The sequence below is a fragment of the Canis lupus genome, chromosome 8, assembly GCF_048164855.1.
Source record: "Canis lupus baileyi chromosome 8, mCanLup2.hap1, whole genome shotgun sequence".
In the NCBI taxonomy this organism is placed as follows: domain Eukaryota; kingdom Metazoa; phylum Chordata; class Mammalia; order Carnivora; family Canidae; genus Canis; species Canis lupus.
The window spans coordinates 20,151,017-20,172,352 of NC_132845.1; the positions used below are offsets into that span (position 1 = coordinate 20,151,017).

At 37.1% G+C, this 21,336-nt stretch overlaps 1 protein-coding gene across 16 annotated transcripts in view; it reads right to left on the reverse strand.

Moving 5' to 3' along the window:
- HFM1 (helicase for meiosis 1) overlaps positions 1-21,336 on the reverse strand; it is a 139,833-nt gene that overhangs the window by 95,531 nt on the left and 22,966 nt on the right. For 11 of the 16 annotated variants that reach the window (XR_012035059.1, XR_012035057.1, XR_012035058.1 and 8 more), the window contains 3 exons: positions 6,429-6,525; positions 1,999-2,111; positions 25-334 (listed from right to left, as the gene is read on the reverse strand). Coding sequence is in view for 13 of the 16 variants with exons in the window: in XM_072834454.1 (XP_072690555.1) it covers positions 25-334; positions 1,999-2,111; positions 6,429-6,499 (494 nt within the window). In the remaining 3 variants the exon portion in view is untranslated. Of the gene's footprint in view, positions 1-24; positions 335-1,998; positions 2,112-6,428; positions 6,526-9,983; positions 10,119-10,323; positions 10,343-10,617; positions 10,742-21,336 lie in introns of those variants that run through there. The other 5 variants (XM_072834448.1, XM_072834452.1, XM_072834451.1 and 2 more) reach the window with 5 other exon arrangements.

The following is a 21,336-nucleotide window of genomic DNA, read 5'->3' on the forward strand; positions in this document are numbered from 1 at the left end:
TCGGTGTTTCATTTAATTAATTACCTTTTTCGGAAGGCTGATGTGCTCTCTCCTTTATCTTCTGCAAAATTTACTAATTTTGTATTACCTGAAACATTTTTCTCAGGTGCTATCTCGGTGCCAATGTGATTTTTGTATTTCTGAGAACCATAGGTCAGCTTCCCAGGAACACGTGGTAAGTCATGGTTACCTGCTTCTGTTAAATTCAGATCACCTGTTTCACATTTATTTGAGGAAAAGGCAAATTGGAATTTTTGTGTTGGTGAAATATAATTTGTGTTTTCATTAGTCATCTTTAAATTTGATGGTAACATTTTTGGCCTTTCTTCCTGACCTACAAAAATGGAATATATTAATTAATATATGTTCTCCACGAAAATAAACTTTCAAAATGACCATGAAAAAATTTAATAAAAATTTTCAAAACAATTGACGAGGTAAACATGAAAGTTATTCATACAATAACAAGAGAATCTGTAATATCACATATGGTTTTGAACTACAGATGATTGGTACTGCTACTGGACATATCACTGAAGGGCACTCAATCAAGGATTATTGAAATTTGAAATTTATGTAAAACCTACATTATAAAATAGGTTTAATTTCTGACCCTCAGAAATAACCATAATTATACCTTTAAGTATTTTATCTACTAAAAATGACATATAATTATACAATTATGAGGATCTGAAAATTTATATAGCCAATCTACACACAGAAATACATACAATGACCAATCATACAAAATGTTACTGAATTTAAGTATTAAAATACATGATACAATGCTTTTAATTTTGTAATACTGCTTCTAAAATCAAGATAAAGGTATGATTTCATCAGGGTGGCAAAATGTTTAAAGTTTCTTTACAGAGACTTTACAAGCATCTTTGAAAGGTTGGGAGGAATCTGGAGGCCTTATTAGGGCTTAAATTTGCTTTATCATCTATGTGTATGGTATATATAGCTTGTGTAACCTATATATTATTTGGTACGTATAGGGATATAAATAATGTATATTTTCATGTATATAATATATACAAATTACAAAGCTTAAGATATACATAAATGAACTACCACCAAATTTAAAAATCAAAATGTTATCAATAATACCACATAAGGGCAGCCTGGGTGGGTCAGCGGTTTAGTGCCATCTTCAGCCCAGGGTGTGATCCTGGAGACCGGGGATCAAGTTCCACGTCAGGCTCCCTGCATGGAGCCTGCTTCTCCCTCTGCCTGTGTCTCTGCCTCTCTCTCTGTCTCTGTCTCTCTCTCTCTCTCTCTGTGTTTCTCATGAACAAATAAATAAAATATTTAAAAAATAGTAATACCACATAAGATCACATATATTGTTTGAATATGCTTGCTTGTCTTTAACTTTATAAAAATGGTACCAAACTATATATAATATTCCACATCCTGTTTTTTTCAGGAACGTGGTTTTCCTAAGCCAGAGAGGATCCTACCTTTAGTAAAAGGCAAGACAAAAACTAAATGGGACCAACAATTTTAATAGTAAGAGGAAACAAATTCATACAATAGAACATGTGTGTGATAGTGTACTGTATACATTTAATATGCATATATATATGTATATATGTATAGAAAGGAAAATGTTTTAGATTTTTAGATTCGGTGAGCACTATTTTGTTTTTTTTGTTTTTTTTTTTAATTTTTTTTTTTATTTATTTATGATAGTCACACAGAGAGAGGAGAGAGGCTGAGACACAGGCAGAGGGAGAAGCAGGCTCCATGCACCGGGAGCCCGACGTGGGATTTGATCCCGGGTCTCCAGGGTCGCGCCCTGGGCCAAAGGCAGGCGCCAAACCGCTGCGCCACCCAGGGATCCCCGGTGAGCACTATTTTGAACAAAATAAGTCTCTATCATTTTATTCCATTAAAATAAAGGAATTAATACTTTAATGTGTTACTAGATTTTTTACATTGACATAAGTTGCATGGGTTTAATAACTTCATAACAAATATGTGATGGTTTACCTAACAGTTTATGACTTTCTATTTCCTCCTCTAATGCCTGAGTATCTGGAATTTCTGAAATCAATGGAACAGGTGGGAGAAACCAATCCAATAATTTTTCATTGTCTGGATAGCTATACAAAATATAAAGGTATGAAGATACGTTAATAAAGTTACATCAGAAATTATTAATTAAACATTACTCAATTACAGACTCCTAGATAAACATCCTATAAATTAATTTTCTATGGTGAATTTGATGTATCTGTATACACAGCAGTGTTCTCAATCTTTTCCCTTGTGTGTCATAGGATTAATAACACTGCTATGTGAGATATGCTATCTAAATATTGACTATAACTCCATCTCTTTTTCTCCAATTCAAACACTTGTGACAAGAATCTTAAATCTACTCCATATTAAAAAAAAAAGTAGTAAATCATTCTGAAACGTTAGTATCCTATCACAAGTAACAAGTTACTTATGACACACCTCACAACTAATCATGTGTCATCAGTGTGTAAATGACACTACTACTGGTATTCTAGAGTATTCCTAAAACATTACAAATTACTGTGCTAACCCAAAAAGTCTTGATCCAGAACCACCTATAAACCACAGAAAATCCAAGAAACCAGTTGAAACTGACAATCACTTTGTAAACCTATAGTTGTTGAGATTTTGGCACCTTGTTGGTATTGTGAACTACTACCTCTCCTTATCGTTCAGCTGTGATCCTATTAACATATAATGTTTTAATGTTTCCTTTTCAAAAAACATTGATTTGCCCTTCACTAGAACAAAAAGATAAGTATTAAGTGACAGGAAATATATTTGAGAAGAGTACCACATACACTGTTTATGCCAAGCAGCAAGGATTTTATGATTTGTTTTTTTTTACTCTCTTCATTTAGGATTTTAAGCTATTAAAAGTGAGAGCCAGTCTTTTACTTTACTGCCTTTCATAGCAAATAATGCATAGCTACTTTAGCTATATTTTCCAAATAAAAAATCTACAACACATTATCTAACAATGTCCTGACAGACTGTCTGATAATAGGCCAAAGCATTTGAAATTTAGGATTGTCAAGAGGGGCCCCAAGATTACCCCAGAGCCAATGATTCCCTGGACTAATTCAAAGGGCAAATCATCCTACTCATGATTATGAGGCAAAGTTCAGGGGAAACCAAGAACAAGCTTCCAAAGGCCCTCTCCCAGTACAGTAACACAGGACATCTTTAATTCCCTCAGGAACAAGCTGTAACAACATGTATGAAGTGTTGCCAATGAGGGGGCTCATTAGATATTCAGTGCCCAGGGTTTTTATTGCAGACCAATCACTGGGCATCCTGTGTCTGGTATATACCTAAATTCTAGAAAATCTAAGAAAGGTATTAACAATATACAAAAAGCACACATCATGGGATCCCTGGGTGGCGCAGCGGTTTGGCGCCTGCCTTTGGCCTAGGGCGCGATCCTGGAGACCCAGGATCGATTCCCACGTCGGGCTCCCGGTGCATGGAGCCTGCTTCTCCCTCTGCCTGTGTCTCTGCCTCTCTTTCTCTCTATCATAAATAAATAAAAATTTTTAAAAAAAAGCACATATCTAATTCTACTATCCAGCCTCCCCATAAAATCAAATCTGCCTTATAATATACCTAATTCTAGAAAATCTAAGAAAGGTATTAACAATATACAAAAAGCACACATCTGGGATCCCTGGGTGGCGCAGCGGTTTGGCGCCTGCCTTTGGCCTAGGGCGCGATCCTGGAGACCCAGGATCGATTCCCACGTCGGGCTCCCGGTGCATGGAGCCTGCTTCTCTCTGCCTGTGTCTCTGCCTCTCTTTCTCTCTATCATAAATAAATAAAAATTTTAAAAAAAAAGCACATATCTAATTCTACTATCCAGCCTCCCCATAAAATCAAATCTGCCTTATAATATACCTAATTCTAGAAAATCTAAGAAAGGTATTAACAATATACAAAAAGCACACATCTGGGATCCCTGGGTGGCGCAGCGGTTTGGCGCCTGCCTTTGGCCCAGGGCGCGATCCTGGAGACCCGGGATCGAATCCCACATCGGGCTCCTGGTGCATGGAGCCTGCTTCTCTCTCTGCCTGTGACTCTGCCTCTCTCTCTCTCTGTCTGTGACTTAAATAAATAAATAATAAATAAAATATTTTAAAAAAAAAAGCACACATCTAATTCTACTATCCAGCCTCCCCATAAAATCAAATCTGCCTTATAATTTTCCTATTTTCTAGAGGTGTCATCATTCCCTTACCCATCCAGAATCCAAATTATAGCATAATCTTTTACCTACTATATCCAGACATATGCCAGGTCTTACAGCATCTTCTTTATGCTTCTTGAATTTGTTATTTCCTTGTACTTCCACTGTCACTATTCCAATCAAAGCTCTAATCAATTTATGTATTCACTAATATATTTTACACACTCCTATCACATTAATTTAGAATTGTTTTCATTATAATTAGATTCCATTCAAAATACTTCAGTGGTTTCCAAAGAATGCCAAATGTCCAAATGGCCTTAGGCTACCTTACAATTTTAACTCTCCTACACTAGGGAACTTACAGTCCAGGCCAAAGTGAACTACTTGAATATCAAATAGATAATGCATTCTATCCCTCATCTTTGTTCAAAAATATTTCCTTTACTCTGCTTGTCACTGGACATGACCCTATCCCATATCTATCTATAGAAGTTCAACTCTTTCATTCTTTCATTAATCTATTCAATAGCTATTTACTGAGTACTATGTTCCAGCCACTGTTCAAGGCCATAGTGCTTACATTCATTCAAAATCAAGCTTAAATCCTTCCGTCATCTTAAGTACTATTTGAACCTATAATATTTATCACAGTTCTCTTATATTGTGTGTATCTGTATGTAGGTCTAATATAGATATATAGGCATATAGAAAGATTAATGATAGATAGATCAGTCTGATACCACTCCTAGATCATAAACACTTAAGGGTTTGTTTCTAGTTCCATTCACATTGATAATACTTAGCAAGTGTTTACATAATTAGGCATATTAGTCAATAAATGTTTATTGATTTAGTTCCATGGCTTTTAACACATACAAAGTCATGTCCAAGATCCTTAATCTGGCCCTTAACATCCACCACAACCTATCCTCAGTTTATTTTTCTAACTTTATGTCTAATTGTTTCTCCTTTATGAACCTTCTGTTCCAGAAAACTTCTCTATACACTCTCTCCTAAAAGTATTGCAAATTGTCCCACCTCCATTCTTTTTTCTTGCTGTTAAATTCTGCCTTCAAGTGGCCTCCTCTTCTCTGCTTTTTAGAATTACCAAATCCTTCAAGGTCTCACGAAGTCTCTCCCCATTACCATAGAGCCTAACCCAATCAGTCTGTACTCCCTCCAAATCTGAAATTTCATTGTGTGAATATAGGCTAATATTTCCTTCACACCTTTTTTGACTCTGTGTTGTTAGAAAGACAAATATATTTTGCATTTTGCCCAGGACAGGCCTGATTAACACCTGTTGTGCAAATTGGATGCACTCTTTCAGTCTCAAAGCATCCAAATCTGAATGAATTATAGTCATGTTATTTATTGATGACATTTCCATATGTATGCTTAATCTCCTCAAATAGATTTTAAGTTCTTTTGAAGTAAAAGTCTGTCTCATCCTTCTTATATCCCTTTTAGCATTCAATCAATATTTGAGTTAATATTTGAATAAATGAAAAAAATTAATGAAGCAATAAATACTCAATGCTTCCTTATTTAAAAAAAAAAAAAAAGATAACACAGGGTTGCATGGCTGGCTCAGTCAGTGAAACATGCAACTCTTGATCCTGTGAGTTCTAGCCCCACACTGGTATAGAGATTACTCAAAAATAAAATCTTAAAAAAAAAAAAAGATAATACAATAGAATATGTAGAAAACTTAGAAGTGAGAACAATTTACATGTGAAAATCCATAAAAACCTGTATTTTACAGACTATTCTCTGTTCTTATTTCCTTAGGTGCCACATCTTTATTTCCACCCCTACTTCCTGCCTACAATGAATTTGCCCATCATATTTGGCTTTTGGCACACTGCCCATTCTGTTTTCAAAAGGTGCCATCACTATTTGTCCAGGGCTACTGTTTGACCATTACTTCAAGTCTTTACCTTTGCCAAAAATAATTGGAACAAACCAGAAATGCAAACAAATGAAAGCAAAATAGACAAGAATCCACTCTATTTCTTAAGTTACAGTATTTAAGATGTTAAACTTCAGTTACTCCCTTATATCTGAATTCCATGTTTACCAAATATATACCTGAAATATCATTCTATTGATGCCTCATTTATTTGTATATTTCCAGAAAGAAAATTAAAACTCCTCAAAAATCAAGTATCTCTAAAACAATATACTATGTTATCCTTTAAGGCAGACTTACTTTTCAGCTTCATCTGGTTTTTCAAAAAACAAAGTATCCAAAGAAAACAAGGAGTCATTTGATTTCAGCATTGTTAAAACTGGAATGTGTCACAAATCTACCAAAATATAGAAAAAGTAGTTTATATTTTTGTTATTAATATTAATATTTAGTTTATATCTTAGTTATTCAGAACTTAGTTTTACAGATCTGTTCTTAGTTTTACAGATCTGTACAAAAATATTTCTGAATACATGAACTATAATTATTAATTTCCCAGGATAACCACAGACCATCTTTCCAGCTGTATCTTCTGCAGCTTCCTCCAAAGTGCCTCAATATTCAAATACATTATTTTCTGTTCTCCACTCATTCATACATATTCACATTTGCACCCCTCTCTTCATACTGTACCAATGCTTATAATGTGTTTTCTTCCATTTCCTTACTTCCAGATCCTTACTCATCCTTCATGTATTGGTCAAACGACATTTCTTTTTCAAAGGCTTCTCTGAGTTTGTCTTGTTCTCCAAGACAGAATTAATCACTCCTTTTGGGCTCTTAATACTTTGTTCACACCATTATTATTGATTTAGGATAATACATTTTATCACGAATGTGTCTCTAACAATATGCCAAATACATATGTAGAGGTTTGCTTCAAAAATAAATGGGGAGAGATAAAGGGGTATTGATGAAAGAATATTGGTAATGAGTTGATAACTGCTACCGCTATATAATAGGTACATGGAGTTCAGTATAATGTTCTGTCAATTTTGTATATGTTTGAACTTTTCCAAAATAAAAAAAATTTGCAAGTTTAATGTATATATATCTGTTTACATTCACATTGCGTAAGGCATATATAGAAATGTTTACATTCCTTTCTAAAAAGATAATTTTTACATTAATAGATAGTATCTAAATATAAAGGATAAAAACATTCAGTGCTGGCCACCTGGGGATATAATAAAATTCTAGGGCTGTACAAAGTCTCAAACTTAACAGGAAACTGAAGAACCATTTCTACAGACACATACATTGTTCCATTCACCTTGCCATTCTTTCCCCTGCACATCAACACTACATCTCATTTTTTTTCTAAATTCTGAAACATGATAGAAAATTCTATATGACAAAACATGAAATAGATGCACAAACCATAAAACATAAATCATATTTCTATTTACTGTGATAGTTAATATATTACAATTCTTTTCTTAGGATAGAAACTAAAATCAAAGGAACTATATGAGTGCCATCTTGTGGAGAAATCCATACTACCAAGTGAGATCATATTCCTTCAATTTTGGGTCCTCCCTGATGTAGGGAGTATGTAGAGGAGACAGGAATGTTTCCACATGCACCCTTGACAAAATACTACTGATAAGAGGCTAAATCTATGTGTATCTCAGGACTGTTCTTATTCAGAATGTTGTAGGATTTTTCATTGTTTTAGTTACTGAGTTTTTTCTCCCTTCCCAGTTGTTTAATTGCCCTCTTCATTTTTTTAAAATTTATTAATCACTTAGTCACCAACAAAAAGAAACAGTTAAATTGAAACAAATTAGCATGGTTCTACAAATGTCTAAAACGATGTATTAACAATAGAAACCTAAGATAACAGGGAGAAGAGACAGAAGGGAGTCATTCCAAAATCTGCTAACGGAGTCTTTAACATCTTTATCTAAGTAAACAATTTCAGAACTGAAAATAATACCTGATAAAGTATGAATGAAAATGCTAATCATGTTGTTATAGTATCCAAAAAGTAACAAATAGGGGAACCTGGGTGGCTCAGTGGGTTAAACCTCCAACGCCGGATTTCAACTCATGATCTCAGGGTCCTGACTGCTCCACACTCAGCAAGGAGTCAGCTTGAGATTCTCTCTCCCTCTTGTCCCACCCCTCACCTCTCTCTCTCTCAAAATAAATAAACAAATCTTTTTTTAAAAAGAGTAACAAAATATTCCCTTTCTCATCTTAGGAAAACTATAATTTTAAGTAACAAAAAAAGTTTTCAATATTGAAAGTCACTGGACCACTTTTATATGGCTTCAATACCTCAAAATTTAAGTAGGAAATCCTAAGGCTTACATGTATGTGTTTCAATCCTTTATTCTAAAGGAAACTGCAAACAAAATGAACCTATAAATTAAAAATACTTGTTTGGGAAAAAAAATTATTTCATAAACTAATTCAAAAACCTCCCAAATAAATAACAAATATATTCAAAAGAATTTCTGATTCAATTTCTAGTTCTGGCAAAAAAAGAAAATATAACTTGCTTCAGTTCAGAATAAAAACATCTATATATTTTTTGTTCTGATGAGCCTCTATGAAAGAAAACAACTTTTATCTAAAAGTCTTCGTTGGGGGCAGCCCGGGTGGCTCAGCGGTTTAGCACTGCCTTCAGCCCAGGGTGTGATCCTGGAGACCGGAGATAAAGTCCCATGTGGGGCTCCCTGCATGGAGCCTGCTTCTTCCTCTGCCTGTGTCTCTGCCCCTCTCTCCCTCCCTGTGTATTTCATGAATAATAATTTTTAAAAATCTTTAAAAATAACAATAAAAGTCTCCGTTGGGATCCCTGGGTGGCTCAGCAGTTAAGCGCCTGCCTTTAGCCCAGGGCGTGATCCTGGAGACTCGCGATGGAGTCTGAGTCCCGCATCCAGCTTCCTGCATGGAGCCTGCTTCTCTCTCGGCCTCTGTCTGTGTCGCTCATTAATAAATAAATTCTTTAAGAAAATAAATAAATGTTTGTGTATGGTACATTATTTTTCTTCATAGCACGCAGAGCTAACTGGCATACGATATATTTAGGTTCTTTATCTTCCTCTAGAGTGAGCAGTAACTTTTTGCTCACTAATGTATTCTAATAACCCAGACAGCGCCTGGTAAATGAGCCATAAGAATTCATTGTGGAATAAACACATTAGCAATTTATAAAAATAATTTTAAATAAAATTTTTATTTAAAATTATCTTCCATCAACCCTGAAACCTAGAATTTTATGCCAAAATTTATTCATGAGAGGGACACAGAGAGAGGCAGAGACACAGGCAGAGGGAGAAGCAGGCTCCCAATGTGGGGCTCAATTCCAGGATCCCGGGATCACGCCCTGAGCCAAAGGCAGGCGCTCAACCGCTGAGCCAGCCAGGCGTCCCTTATGCCAAATTTTTAATGTTCAATTTAAAAATGTGGAATATTTTCTAGTTCAGATTCATGCAACAAATTCTTTAAAGTACTAAAAGATCATTAATTCGGCACTTTCATTACATAAATAAATATTCTCTAAAACACAGGCCCTAGAACGTACTTTGCTATGTTTTAATATGAATTTGTAATCGTAAAGATGCTAGATTTTTAAACTAATTATATTTAAGTTGGAGGTCTAGAGTCAGATTTTCTAAGTATGCATGTTTGATCATTTTCCACAAAGTTTTAGTTTCAGCATGTGATATAAAATCCTGTTATTTTTTAGGTGTTTGCTTCTGCTCCAATCACTCTTAAAATATTTCAACTCTATGGCTACATAATCGGTTGTCTGTTGAGGTGACCTGCCCTTTACCTAATTACCTCAGTGACAATTCAGCATTTTCTTATCTTCTATAGTGCCTATTATATGAATTCCTCTCATCTCTTAGTCGTTCCTCAGGATTTGTACTCTCAGAAATAAATAAAACCCATTTCAAAAGCGCAGAAGCTCGGACAGACTGGCCAGAAATCGGCAGTCAGCGAGGCCGAGTCCGACACGCCCTCGAACCAGCGGCCGTCACGGGGAGGAAACAGATGACCCGCGGTCTCCGCGTCCCCGCCGGGGACGGGTCCCCAGGGGACAAGCCGGGAGCCCGATCCGGGCCTGAGGCAAAAACCCCCTCGGGACTGCCGGGGCCCGCCCCGACTCCACGCGCCTCACCGCGGGCGCCACGAGGAAGCCTTCAGCGCCCCGGCTCGCACCGCGGGAGAGCCCGGCGGCTACAGCGCCCCCGCAGGCCGCACCTCCAGTCGCTGAGGGGGCCGCGTCCGCCCTCACGTAACCCCAGGGGCCCGGAGCGGCGGCTCCGTCACCCGGCGGGAGGGCCGTCCTCCCGTCAGCCCCGCCCGCGCGAGGGGCCGCCCCGCCCCGAGCGCCTCGGGCCTCGCCCCGCTCCCCGCCCGACCTCCGCCAGGCCCCGCGCGGCGCGGGCCGGGGCGGGCTCTGCTCCCTCACCGCAGCTCGACGCCGAAGGTGGGCCACCGCCGGGACGCACGGACCGACTGGGCCCCCACGGCTCCGTGGGATCCCGTTCTCGCGGGCCAGCGTCCCCCCGCGAGACCTCGGGCCGGCCGCGCTCCCCCGCGACCTCCGGGCTCCTAGTTCGCGGAGAGGAGCGCCTATCCCCCGGCCCCGCGAGGCCCCCCAGCCTGGCGCGGCGAGCTCCCAGCGATGGATCGGCGGGGCCTGGGGGCTCTCCCTTCCCGCGCCCCCTTTTCTTCCAACAAAAGTTGCTAATTAGCTTTGAGAATATTGCTCTGTCGATAAGCTGTGCCCTGTTCTCGTTAAATAGAGGTCCGGGGATCCCCGGGTGGCTCCGCGGTTGAGCGCCGCCTTTGGCTCAGGGCGTGACCCTGGGGTCTCGGGATCGAGTCCCGCGTCGGGCTCCCTGCGTGGAGCCTGCTTCTCCCTCTGCCTGGGTCTCTGCCTCTCAAGGATGAATAAACAAAATCTTAAATTCAAACAAAAAAAAAAATCCTAGTCCTTCCCCCAGTACCCGGTAACCTTTACCCCCCTAGGATTTGCCTATTCCAGGTACCTCGTGAGCGGAATCCAACGTATGTCCTGTATCTGGCTTATTTCATTCCGCGCGTCTTTAAGTTCATCATTTGTAGCACAGATCTGAATGTCATTCTTTTTTCTTATTTTTTTTAAAGATCTTAATTATTTATTCATGAGAGACACAGAGAGAGAGAGGCAGAGACACAGGCAGAGGGAGAAGCAGGCTCCATGCAGGGAGCCCGACGTGGGACTCGATCCCGCGTCTCCAGGATCACGCCCTGGGCCCAGGGCGGCGCCTAACCGCTGAGCCACCCGAGCTGCCCGTCATTCTTTTTTATTTTTTTTTTATTTTTATTTTTTTTTAATTGGAGTTCAATTTGCCAAGATATAGCAAAACACCCAGTGCTCATCCCACCAAGTGCCCCCCTCAGTGCCCGTCACCCAGTCACCCCCACCCCCCGCCCACCTCCCTTTCCACCACCCCCTCTTCGTTTCCCAGAGTTAGGGAGTCTCTCATGTTGTCTCCGTCATTCTTTAAAGTCGAATATCCCAATGTGTGTGCGTGTGTGTGCGTGCCACATTTTGTGTATCCCTTCATCTGTGGGTAGACATTTGCTTAGTTTCCACCTTTGGGCTATGGTGTTATAAACATTGGGGTAGGGATGTCTGATTGGGTCCCTGCTTTCAGTTGTTTAGCTATACATCTAGGAGTGCCATTGCTGAGTCATATGGTAATTTTAAATTAAACCTTTTGAAAAAACCACCAGTTTTTCACAGCTGCTGTTATCACTTTGCACTCCCACCAATAATGCAAGAGGGCCCAAATTTCTCTACATCCTTGCCAGCACATTATTTTCCATTTTTAAAAAAAATTATAGTCATCCTATTAGATGTGAAGTAATATCTCATTGTGGTTTGGGTTTTCATTTCCCTAAAGACTAATGATACTGAGCATCTTTTAATATGCTTAATGGACATTTCGAATATCTTCTTGGAGAAATATCTATTCAAGTCCTGTGCCAATTTTTGTGATGTATCTTTTTATTATTGAATTGTAGGAGTTTTAAAAATATATTATGGATATTTATCCCTTATGAGAGATAAGATTTGCAAATATTTTCTCCCATATAGTAGGTCGTTTTTTTTGTTTTCTTGATAGTATCCTTTGATGCACAAAAATTCTTACCTTTTTTTTTTTTTCTTTTGCTGCCTGGGCTTTTGGTGTTATATCCATGAAGTGATTGCCAAATCCAATACCATAAAGATTTTCTGCAATGTTTTCTTCTAAGAGTTTTATAGGTTTAGCTCTTAAGTTTAGGTCTTTGATCCATTTTGGTCTGATGGACCAGTAAGTCTTATTTATGTGGATTAGAGTAAATAAAGGGACCCATTTCAAATAAAAGAGTTTAGGGGAACATAGTTTTCAAAAAGACTAGAAGAGCTTGATAGACAAATAATAGGTGTTCATGACACAAGAACAAGATATATTTCTCCTAACACAATTGATGCCATGGGTTCAGGTTCAAAAAATCAACATAACCAAGATTTTCCCTACTTTGTAACCTCTACTCTATTTAAACTCTGACTACCTGTGTCTCTACCTCTCTGTCTCTCTGTTTCTTATGAAAAAATATTTTCATAAATGGAACCAAGAAATGCCTCAGGACTGTTTTTCTCTGGGTAACTGCCAGAAATGTGCAAATACTATTGTCAGACTTGGAAAGGAAAAGGTAAAGAGATCATTTGGAAGAATCTGAAAATTGTAGAATTAATGCCTGAGAAAAAAAGAAGGAAAAGAAAAGAAAAAGGAAGAGAAGGTAGGGAAGGGACAGGAAAGAAAGGAAACAAATGTAGTCTGGTATGATGGGACCCTGGAAGGAAAGAAAACTTTAGACAGTCATGCACAATTCTGTGTAGGAGAGTCCAATACTATCTATGCATTTTAGTAGGTGCATAACTAACAAAAGGATAAATGGATGAAGACCAAATCAATGGATAATTGTTCTTTAGGTAAAGATTTATTAAGTCCCAGTGTAACCAAGAAAATAGTAAACATAAATTGATTAGAGAGTAATTCCTTGAGTTCCAGATGCTAAAGGAGTATGTGTAATAATGATGTACAAGACCCTGGTACCTGTATTTCAGACTTGTTTGTTTTTCAGGCAGAAATTGACTTGTCCAGCTAAAATGAATTTAGAATATCTTCTGTTCTCCAAAGCCAAGAATGTTAATTCTAATGAGATTGTCAGGCAAGATGCTCCAGTTTGACCCTAAACCAAAACATCCCACTGACTCGGCTAGCCAGAGAGTATTAATACAAAGAATCTAAGCCTTCCATAGAAATCAGTTGATAAAGATTCAATATTCAACAGTTGTTCTTTATATAATTGCATTGTAGTGTCTAAAGTATGGTAACATAATCCCTGAAGTAAGAAGCAAACATCCCAGCACAGAATCTTTGGGACAACAAGCAGTAGTCCACACTGGGATAGAATTATTTCCTAATTAAAAATTAATACCAGTTCCTTCAGGGGGAGTAAAAGCAAATTGATAACCAGTAGATAATCTCTATGAGTAGTTCTATTTAGATTTATATAATAAATTGTACATACTTTTTCTTGCAATATGTATGAGGCTTAATTTGCCATATTATAAAGTCCCCAGGTAAATAGGAATTAACACATTCTTTCAAGAGGTTAGTATCTGAATGTGGTAGACTTTACCTGACTATTATAATCAAAGTTCTGGCATCCAGAATCTTGTATTATCTTTTTTTTTTTTTCAGAATCTTGTATTATCTTAATGAAACATGGGAATAGATTATACCTGCAAAAAGATTATTTGAAGGTATTTTTAAAAGCTACTGTAACTTTTTAAAAGATTTTTAAATGTCAGGAATCAGAGTATAAAACAGATTTTAAGAACAGGCATTTTTTGTTTTTCTTTGTTTTTTAAGGTTTTATTTGAAGTAATCTCTATGCCCAACGTGGGGCTCGACTCACAACCCCAAAATCAAGAGTTGCACGCTCTTCTGATTGAATCATCCAGGCAACCCTCTTCATTTTGTTTTTTTATCTAAACACACACACACAGATTGGCAGGATTTTGCAGTAATGTGATCAAAGATTATATAATATTGTTTACATGTTGTTTAGAAATAAGGTACTTTCTAGAGGTGATATGATTTTGTAGTTATCAAAGAGATTTATTAAGATACTGGACAGAATGGGGTATGGACAGAATTATAGAAATAAGATACACCATGAAGAAACAGGAATAATACATCTATCTAGAATCCCTTCCAAAAAGGGAGTGTGACAGGGGAATTAGTAAGAGATGCTATAGCAACTATTACATAATTATTTATTTGTGATATATGTCAAGTTTTGATGCATTGAAGCCTGGGTTAATCTCATGTTTAAATATGTCAAAGCGTTGAGAAAGCACAGTGCACATAATAGCATATATTTTAACATTTTGGATGATCCCTGGAACAAAGTTGAGAATGCTATATCCATGTTTGCCCAGAATTTGAAGCCACTGCAAAGGGAAATGGATGAATCCATTTTCTCACAACAGCTACCACCATTAATAATCACCAGAGAAGGAAAGAAAGTAAACCTAAAGATATTCTCTAGAAATTCTGGCTGTTCATGGCCCTTGCCAGTTCTGGGAACACAGGATAGATTTCTGCAGGAAGAGTTGGCATGTTGAAGTGCACAAGGAACAAAAGTAGCTCAGTGCTAAGACAGGTGTACAAAGGGAATGTTGAAACTGTATCAGAATTGTATTTATTTTAAAAACTGATCTCAAAGTCTGTCCATCGAGCGTACAAAAAAACAGAGCAGACAGTACAAGTTTAACCTGAAAATTTATTTGTGAAAAAAGCTAGTTTTGATGAGGAAAAATTCAATTCTGTCCTTGTAAACATAAAGAAACTCAGGGGGAATTTTAAAGATAGTAGGCCAGAAAATGCAACAGTTACTCTTATAATCCTTCTCAATTAAACAGACAAATCAAGTTGAAGACACGAGTTAAAATAGTTTTCAGATTATTTACCAGTTCCTGTGTATCTTAGTTTAGTGATAGTTTCATTTCTAGTCAATTATTTGTATCTTATTTTTTTGTCAGTACCAAAAGAATTCATTATGTGAACAGACTTTTAAAATAATTTCTGGGTTGCCTGGTGGCTCAGCAGTTGAGTGTCTGCCTTTGGCTCAGAGCATGATCCCAGGATCCAGAATCCAGGATCGAGTCCCATGTTGGGTTCCCTATAGGGAGCCTGCTTCTCCTTCTGCCTTTGTCTCTGCCTCTCTTTCTCTGTGTCTCTCACGAATAAATAGATAACTCTTTTAAAAAATAAAGTAAAATAATTTCTGTATATATAAAATGGCTTTTATTGAAGAGCTTATCTTCTACTTGCAAGTTTATGAAAATACCAATATGTCAAAATAAATAAAAAGTGGAAGAAAGAAAAAGTAGCTCAGTGCTGAGGTTAGGTGCCCCCTCAGCCCCACAGCTGGCCACCCTAAGGAACACACATTCCATCGAGGGAACACAGACTCAGCAAGAAGCAGCAAGAGTAGCCAAAGGGACTAGGCTGTGGAGGAGAGGCAGCTAAGCAATGCTGGGTCTGGCCCCCATTAAGCCTTCCAGAGTGAAAGGTCCTGCCTTGGGAGAGATCTGCTGGCCTCAGAACAACACATTGCCCAGACAGAGGCAGTGACATGGGCAGCAAAACTGACCAGAGCTCCAGTGGATGCTCTAAAGTAGGAGTTGTGAAATTGGCCAGGAAAGTGAGCCTGGCTTATGAAATAAAGTATATGTGATTTATGAGGGTTAAGACTGATTGCAAAAGCCAGGAGAGTTTATAAAGCCCCTCTTTCCCATTTTCATCTGGAGACTGTTGGGTGGGGATTGTCAGAGAAGCTGGATTCCAACAATTAGGGGACATAGTTTCAGAATAATGTGTTCTGCTGCCTTTAGTGGGGGGAGAGTTACATACATTGTTACCCTGCTTTATCTGATTCAGATTAGTGACCTGTGAAAACACCAATGTCACAACACAATTTACATACATACTCTACAGTTTACAGATGTTTATAAACATCTATTCATTTAATTGATGGAGGAAAATGTCTAAGAATTCATACAAATGGTGTGTGTACATGCCTGAGTGAATGTGTAAGAGAGGAGATACATTGCATTGTGTGTATTATGGGGAGGGAAGTGGAACCAAGTAGATGGGAAAAAAATTATATACTTAAGTGGAAGGAATATTATCCTTACCCTAGTAAATAGAGGCATGTGGGTTAAAATAAGTCCAAGTGAAACCATTCTGGCCAGAAACACACCACAAAAGGTGAAGGCTGTGGATTTAAGAAAATACATGGAAAGGAAGAAAGAAGAAAGAAAGAAAACGAAAGAAAGAAAGAAAGAAAGAAAGAAAGAAAGAAAGAAAGAAAGAAAGAAAGAAAGAAAGAAAGAAAAAAATACATGGAGACTGGGAAGGAAATTAAAACCCTTAGTCTAGGAAACACCAAGTAAGAGAGTGATGAATTTGAAAGTGAAATAGCTGTTAGAACTTTTTCAGATACCTGTAGAATAAAAGAGCTGTCAAACTGTAAGTTCTCATTGAACATTAGGAACTTTATTCACCCATTTTATGTATTTCCTGATAATAGAATACTTTAAACATACTCTCTAGGGAGAAAAAATTACAGAATTAACTCTAAAAAGAAGTCCTGCCAAACCCCACAGTCTGTGTTCACACTGTATTCCATCCACATGTGGAGGAATGGGCAAGTAACCAGTAGGAAATTTCTTTTTCCAGCAAGATGCTTTGTATCACAAGTCACTTGGGGAAGTTTTAACTAAAGTTATTTTGTAGGCCATGACCTATAATACTGAAGAATTAGAAACCATTTTTTTCTAGATAAAAATACTGTTTACATAATTTAGCTGAAAATTTCCCCAAATCAGGAAATATCTTAGAAATTAGTATTTGATATCTAACATGGTGAAGTAATTTTGCCTGGATCTTCCTATACCTGGCCCCTGGCTCTTTCTACAAACCATACTACTTCTTCTAAAAGGCAGTTGTTGCTGATTTTTGTTGATGTTGTTGTTTAAATGTTACAATTAGAAAATGTACTTTTTAAAAAATCTCTGGCTTTGAACAAATTCTCATTTTATTTGCAACATCTGTTGTTATATAGAGCAGACTTAAAGTATAAAAAGATATATATTTCCCTAGACTTAACTCCCAAATGGCATCTTTCTCAACATATTGAGATACACAAATCACATAAAATATGTTTTTATAGCAATGCATCTTCTAAACAGCTCTGAAATTTTTAAATTTTTAATTCCTCCCAACCTAACATCTGAGTTGCCATATGTTTTGCATTTTTCCAACTCGCAGAGATTACATAGCAAGTCACAAACTTGCATGATCTAAAGCACATGACCGGAAAATCTCTAACATCAGAAGTTAAGGGTCATTGATCCACACGCAAATGGAAAAATGTACAAACCTCCAAACACAAATCTGATACAAAACTAAACAATTATTTTCAAGTCACAAAACATTTCTTTAAGCCTCAGTCATTTGTAAGCAGAATGTCTCAGTTCATTTATATTTCCTAATTGAGAAGATTTCTCAGAGATTCTTACCTGTACTTTCATTTATTGATGCTAAAAATGAATAAAAATCATAGGTCAAATAATTTCAGCTCCTGATTATACTGAGAAATCTACAATGACTGATTCACTTAAGATCAAAATGCTAGTCATTTTCTGGCAGAACCAAAGAACTTGTATTTCCCTATCCTGGTCCTCAATTTTTCCACAAAGCATACTATCTCCCTTGAACAAGACAACAGATTACACAGAGAGTGTTGCGTTCAGTTTCGGATGATTCATCTTATTAGGTAAGTTGACAAACTAAACTTTGTTCAAAATCGGAAAACAGGTTAAAAAGCCTAAGACTTAAAGACTCAGGGCCTGATCCAGAGGTCCAGGGCTCCCACATCCGGCTCCCTGCATGGAGCCTGCTTCTCCCTCTCCCTATGTCTCTGCCTCTCTCTGTGTGTCTCTCATGAATAAATAAATAAAATCTTTTTAAAAAATAATAAAGTACATCTCTTGTAGTTAGCAGATGGTTAGGTCTGCTTTTTAAGCCATTCTGACAATCTTTGTTTCTTCATGGGAGTGTTTAGTCAATTTACTTTTTTTTTTTTTTCCATTTACTTTTAATGTAATTATTGTTATAGTTGGATTTAGGTCTACTATTTTATTTATAGTCTGTTGTCATCTCAATTTTTTGTTTCTCTTTGCTTCTTTTGCTGCCTTCTTTCATATTATTTGAATGTTGGTAGATGTTCAGTTTAACTGGTCTCTTGGCTTTTTAACTATACCTCTTAAATTTTTAGTGGTTGCTTCACGTATTACTATATACATTAAACTTTTCACAGTCCACTTACAGTTAATATAATACCCTGCAGCAACATAAGTCCATTTCCACCTGTCCCTACCATTCTTTATTATGATTGTTTTGTGTATTACTTATACATATATATTTTTTTAAAGATTTTATTTATTTATTCATGAGACACACACACACACACACACACACACATACAGGCAGAGAGATGGAGAAGCAGGCTCTGTGCAGGGAGCCAGATGCGGGACTCGATCCCGGGACTCCAGGATCACACCAGGGCTGAAGGCAGCGCTAAACTGCTGAGCCACCCAGGGATCCCTTATACATATATTTTTAAACCCTTTGGGGATCCCTGGGTGGCTCAGTGGTTTAGCGCCTGCCTTTGGCCCAAGGCGTGATCCTGGAGTCCCGGGATCTAGTCCCACGTCGGGCTTCCTGCAGGGAGCCTGCTTCTCCCTCTGCCTGTGTCTCTGCCTCTCTCTCTGTGTCTCTCATGAATAAATAAATAAAATATTTTTGAAAAATATAAAAAAATAAACCCTTCAAGACAATGTTCTAATTTTTCCTTCTATTTTTATTTTTAAAAAGATTTTATTTCCTATTTATTTATTTATTTATTTATTTATTTATTTAAGAGAGTGAGCATGCAAGTAGGGGAGAGCAGACAAGGAGTGAGAGAGAGAATCTCAAGCAGACTAATGAGTGTGGAGCGCCATGCAGGGCTCCATCTTATGACTCTGAGATAATTCCCTGAGCCAAAACCAAGAGCTGGATGCTTAACTGACTGAGCCACCCAGGTGCCCCTAATTTTTGCTTGTAAAAGTCATATATAGTTTTCTTTTTAAATGATTGTTAATAGGTGCTTTTTTTTAAGAGAGAGAGAATGCACAGGCAAGCAGGGCATGTGGGCAGAGAGAGAGAGGGAGGGAGAGAATCTTAAGCAGGTTCCATGCTCAGCATGGAGCAATGCAGGGATGAATCTCACAATCCTGAGATTGTAACCTGAGCTGAAATCAAGAGTTGGACAAATAACCAACTGAGCTACCCAGGTGCCCCTAAAGTCATATATAATTTTTAAAAATTAACATAAAAATAGTTTTCTAATTTACTTGATATTAAGGTTTTTCTCATGGTCCTTATTTCTTCCTAAAGAGTCAAATTTCTCTCTGGTATCATTTTATTTCAACTTGAAGAAACTCTTTTAGCATTTCTTGCATTATGGGTATATTGGGGACAAATCCTCTTAGGTTTCTTTACCTGAAAATACCTTTGTTTTGCCTTTATATTTCAAGAATATTTTCAGTGGCTATAGAATTCTGGGTTTGCAAGTTTTTCTTTCAGCACTGTGTAGATGTGATTGCATTAAATATGACCACCAAAAAAATAAAAATAAATAAATAAATAAATAAATAAATAAATAAATATGACCACCACCGTGTCTGATGGTAAGTTTGTAATCATTTGAATCATCATTCTCTTGCATGTAACATGTAATTTTTTTCTGGCCTAAGATTTTCCCCTTATTTTGATATTCTGCAGTTTGATCATGATGTGCTTAGACTTAGGTTTCTTCAAATTTATCCTTTGTAGAGTTCACAAAGCTCCTTGAATCTATAAATTCATGCCTTTCTTCACATTTGAGCAGTTTTCTCTATTTCTTCCAATAGTCCAATTTTTGGACTCCAATTAATATATATCAGAACTTTTGTTTTTGTTCCTAAGGTCCCTAAGATTCTGTTCAATCTTTTTCAATCTTTTTTTCCCTCTTTCTCTTCTTCAGATTTAATAATTTCTTTTGACTTATCTTCTAGTTTACTAACTTTTCTGTCATCTCCATTCTGATATATCTGTGGTAGTGGTTAATTTTATGTGTCAACTTGACTGGGCTAAGTGATGCTCAGATAACCGGTAAAACTTATTTTAGAGTCTGTGAGAGTGTTTATGGAAGAAATTAGCATTTAATTCAATAGTCTGAGTAAAGAAAAGCCACCCCCACCAATGTGGTCAAGTATCATTCAATCCACTGGAGGCCCAAATAGAACAAAAGGTAAAGGAAGGCAAACAACTGAAAAAATAGAAATAATTCTCATCAAAGAAATATAAGATAAAGAAGAAACAAATAGAAATTTTAGAACTGAAAAATACAATAACTAAAATTAAAAACTCAATGGGTGGTCTAAACAGCAAAATGAATGGAAAAGAGAAAGGATCTATGAACTGGAAGATAGAACAAGAGTAATTAAGCAATCAGAACAGAAAGAAAATATACTAAAAAGGGGGTGGGGAGGGCTGAGGAGCCTGGGAAACTATAAAAGATCTATAGTATTTAGGTCACCAGAGTACCAGAAAGAGAGGTGAAAGTAGGCAGAGATGAAAAAGCAGTCAAAGAAATACTGGCTGAAATATTCTCAAATTTAGCAAAAGACATAAACCCACATATTCCAGAAGCTGAGAAAATAGGATAAGTCTCCTCCAAGACACATTATAATTGAACTTCTGAAAACTAAAGACAAAGAAAAAAATCTTGAAGGCAGCCAGAGAGGAACATCATATAATCAACAGATGGAAAACAATTTGAATGACAGCAGATTTCTCATCAAAACACATGGAGGCCAAAAATCAGGGTCATAAATTTTTTTAGGTGCTGAAAGAAAAGAACTAGAAGCTTGCAATTCTATATCTAATAAGAACCTCCTTATTTTTTTTTAGATTTTATTTATTTATTCATG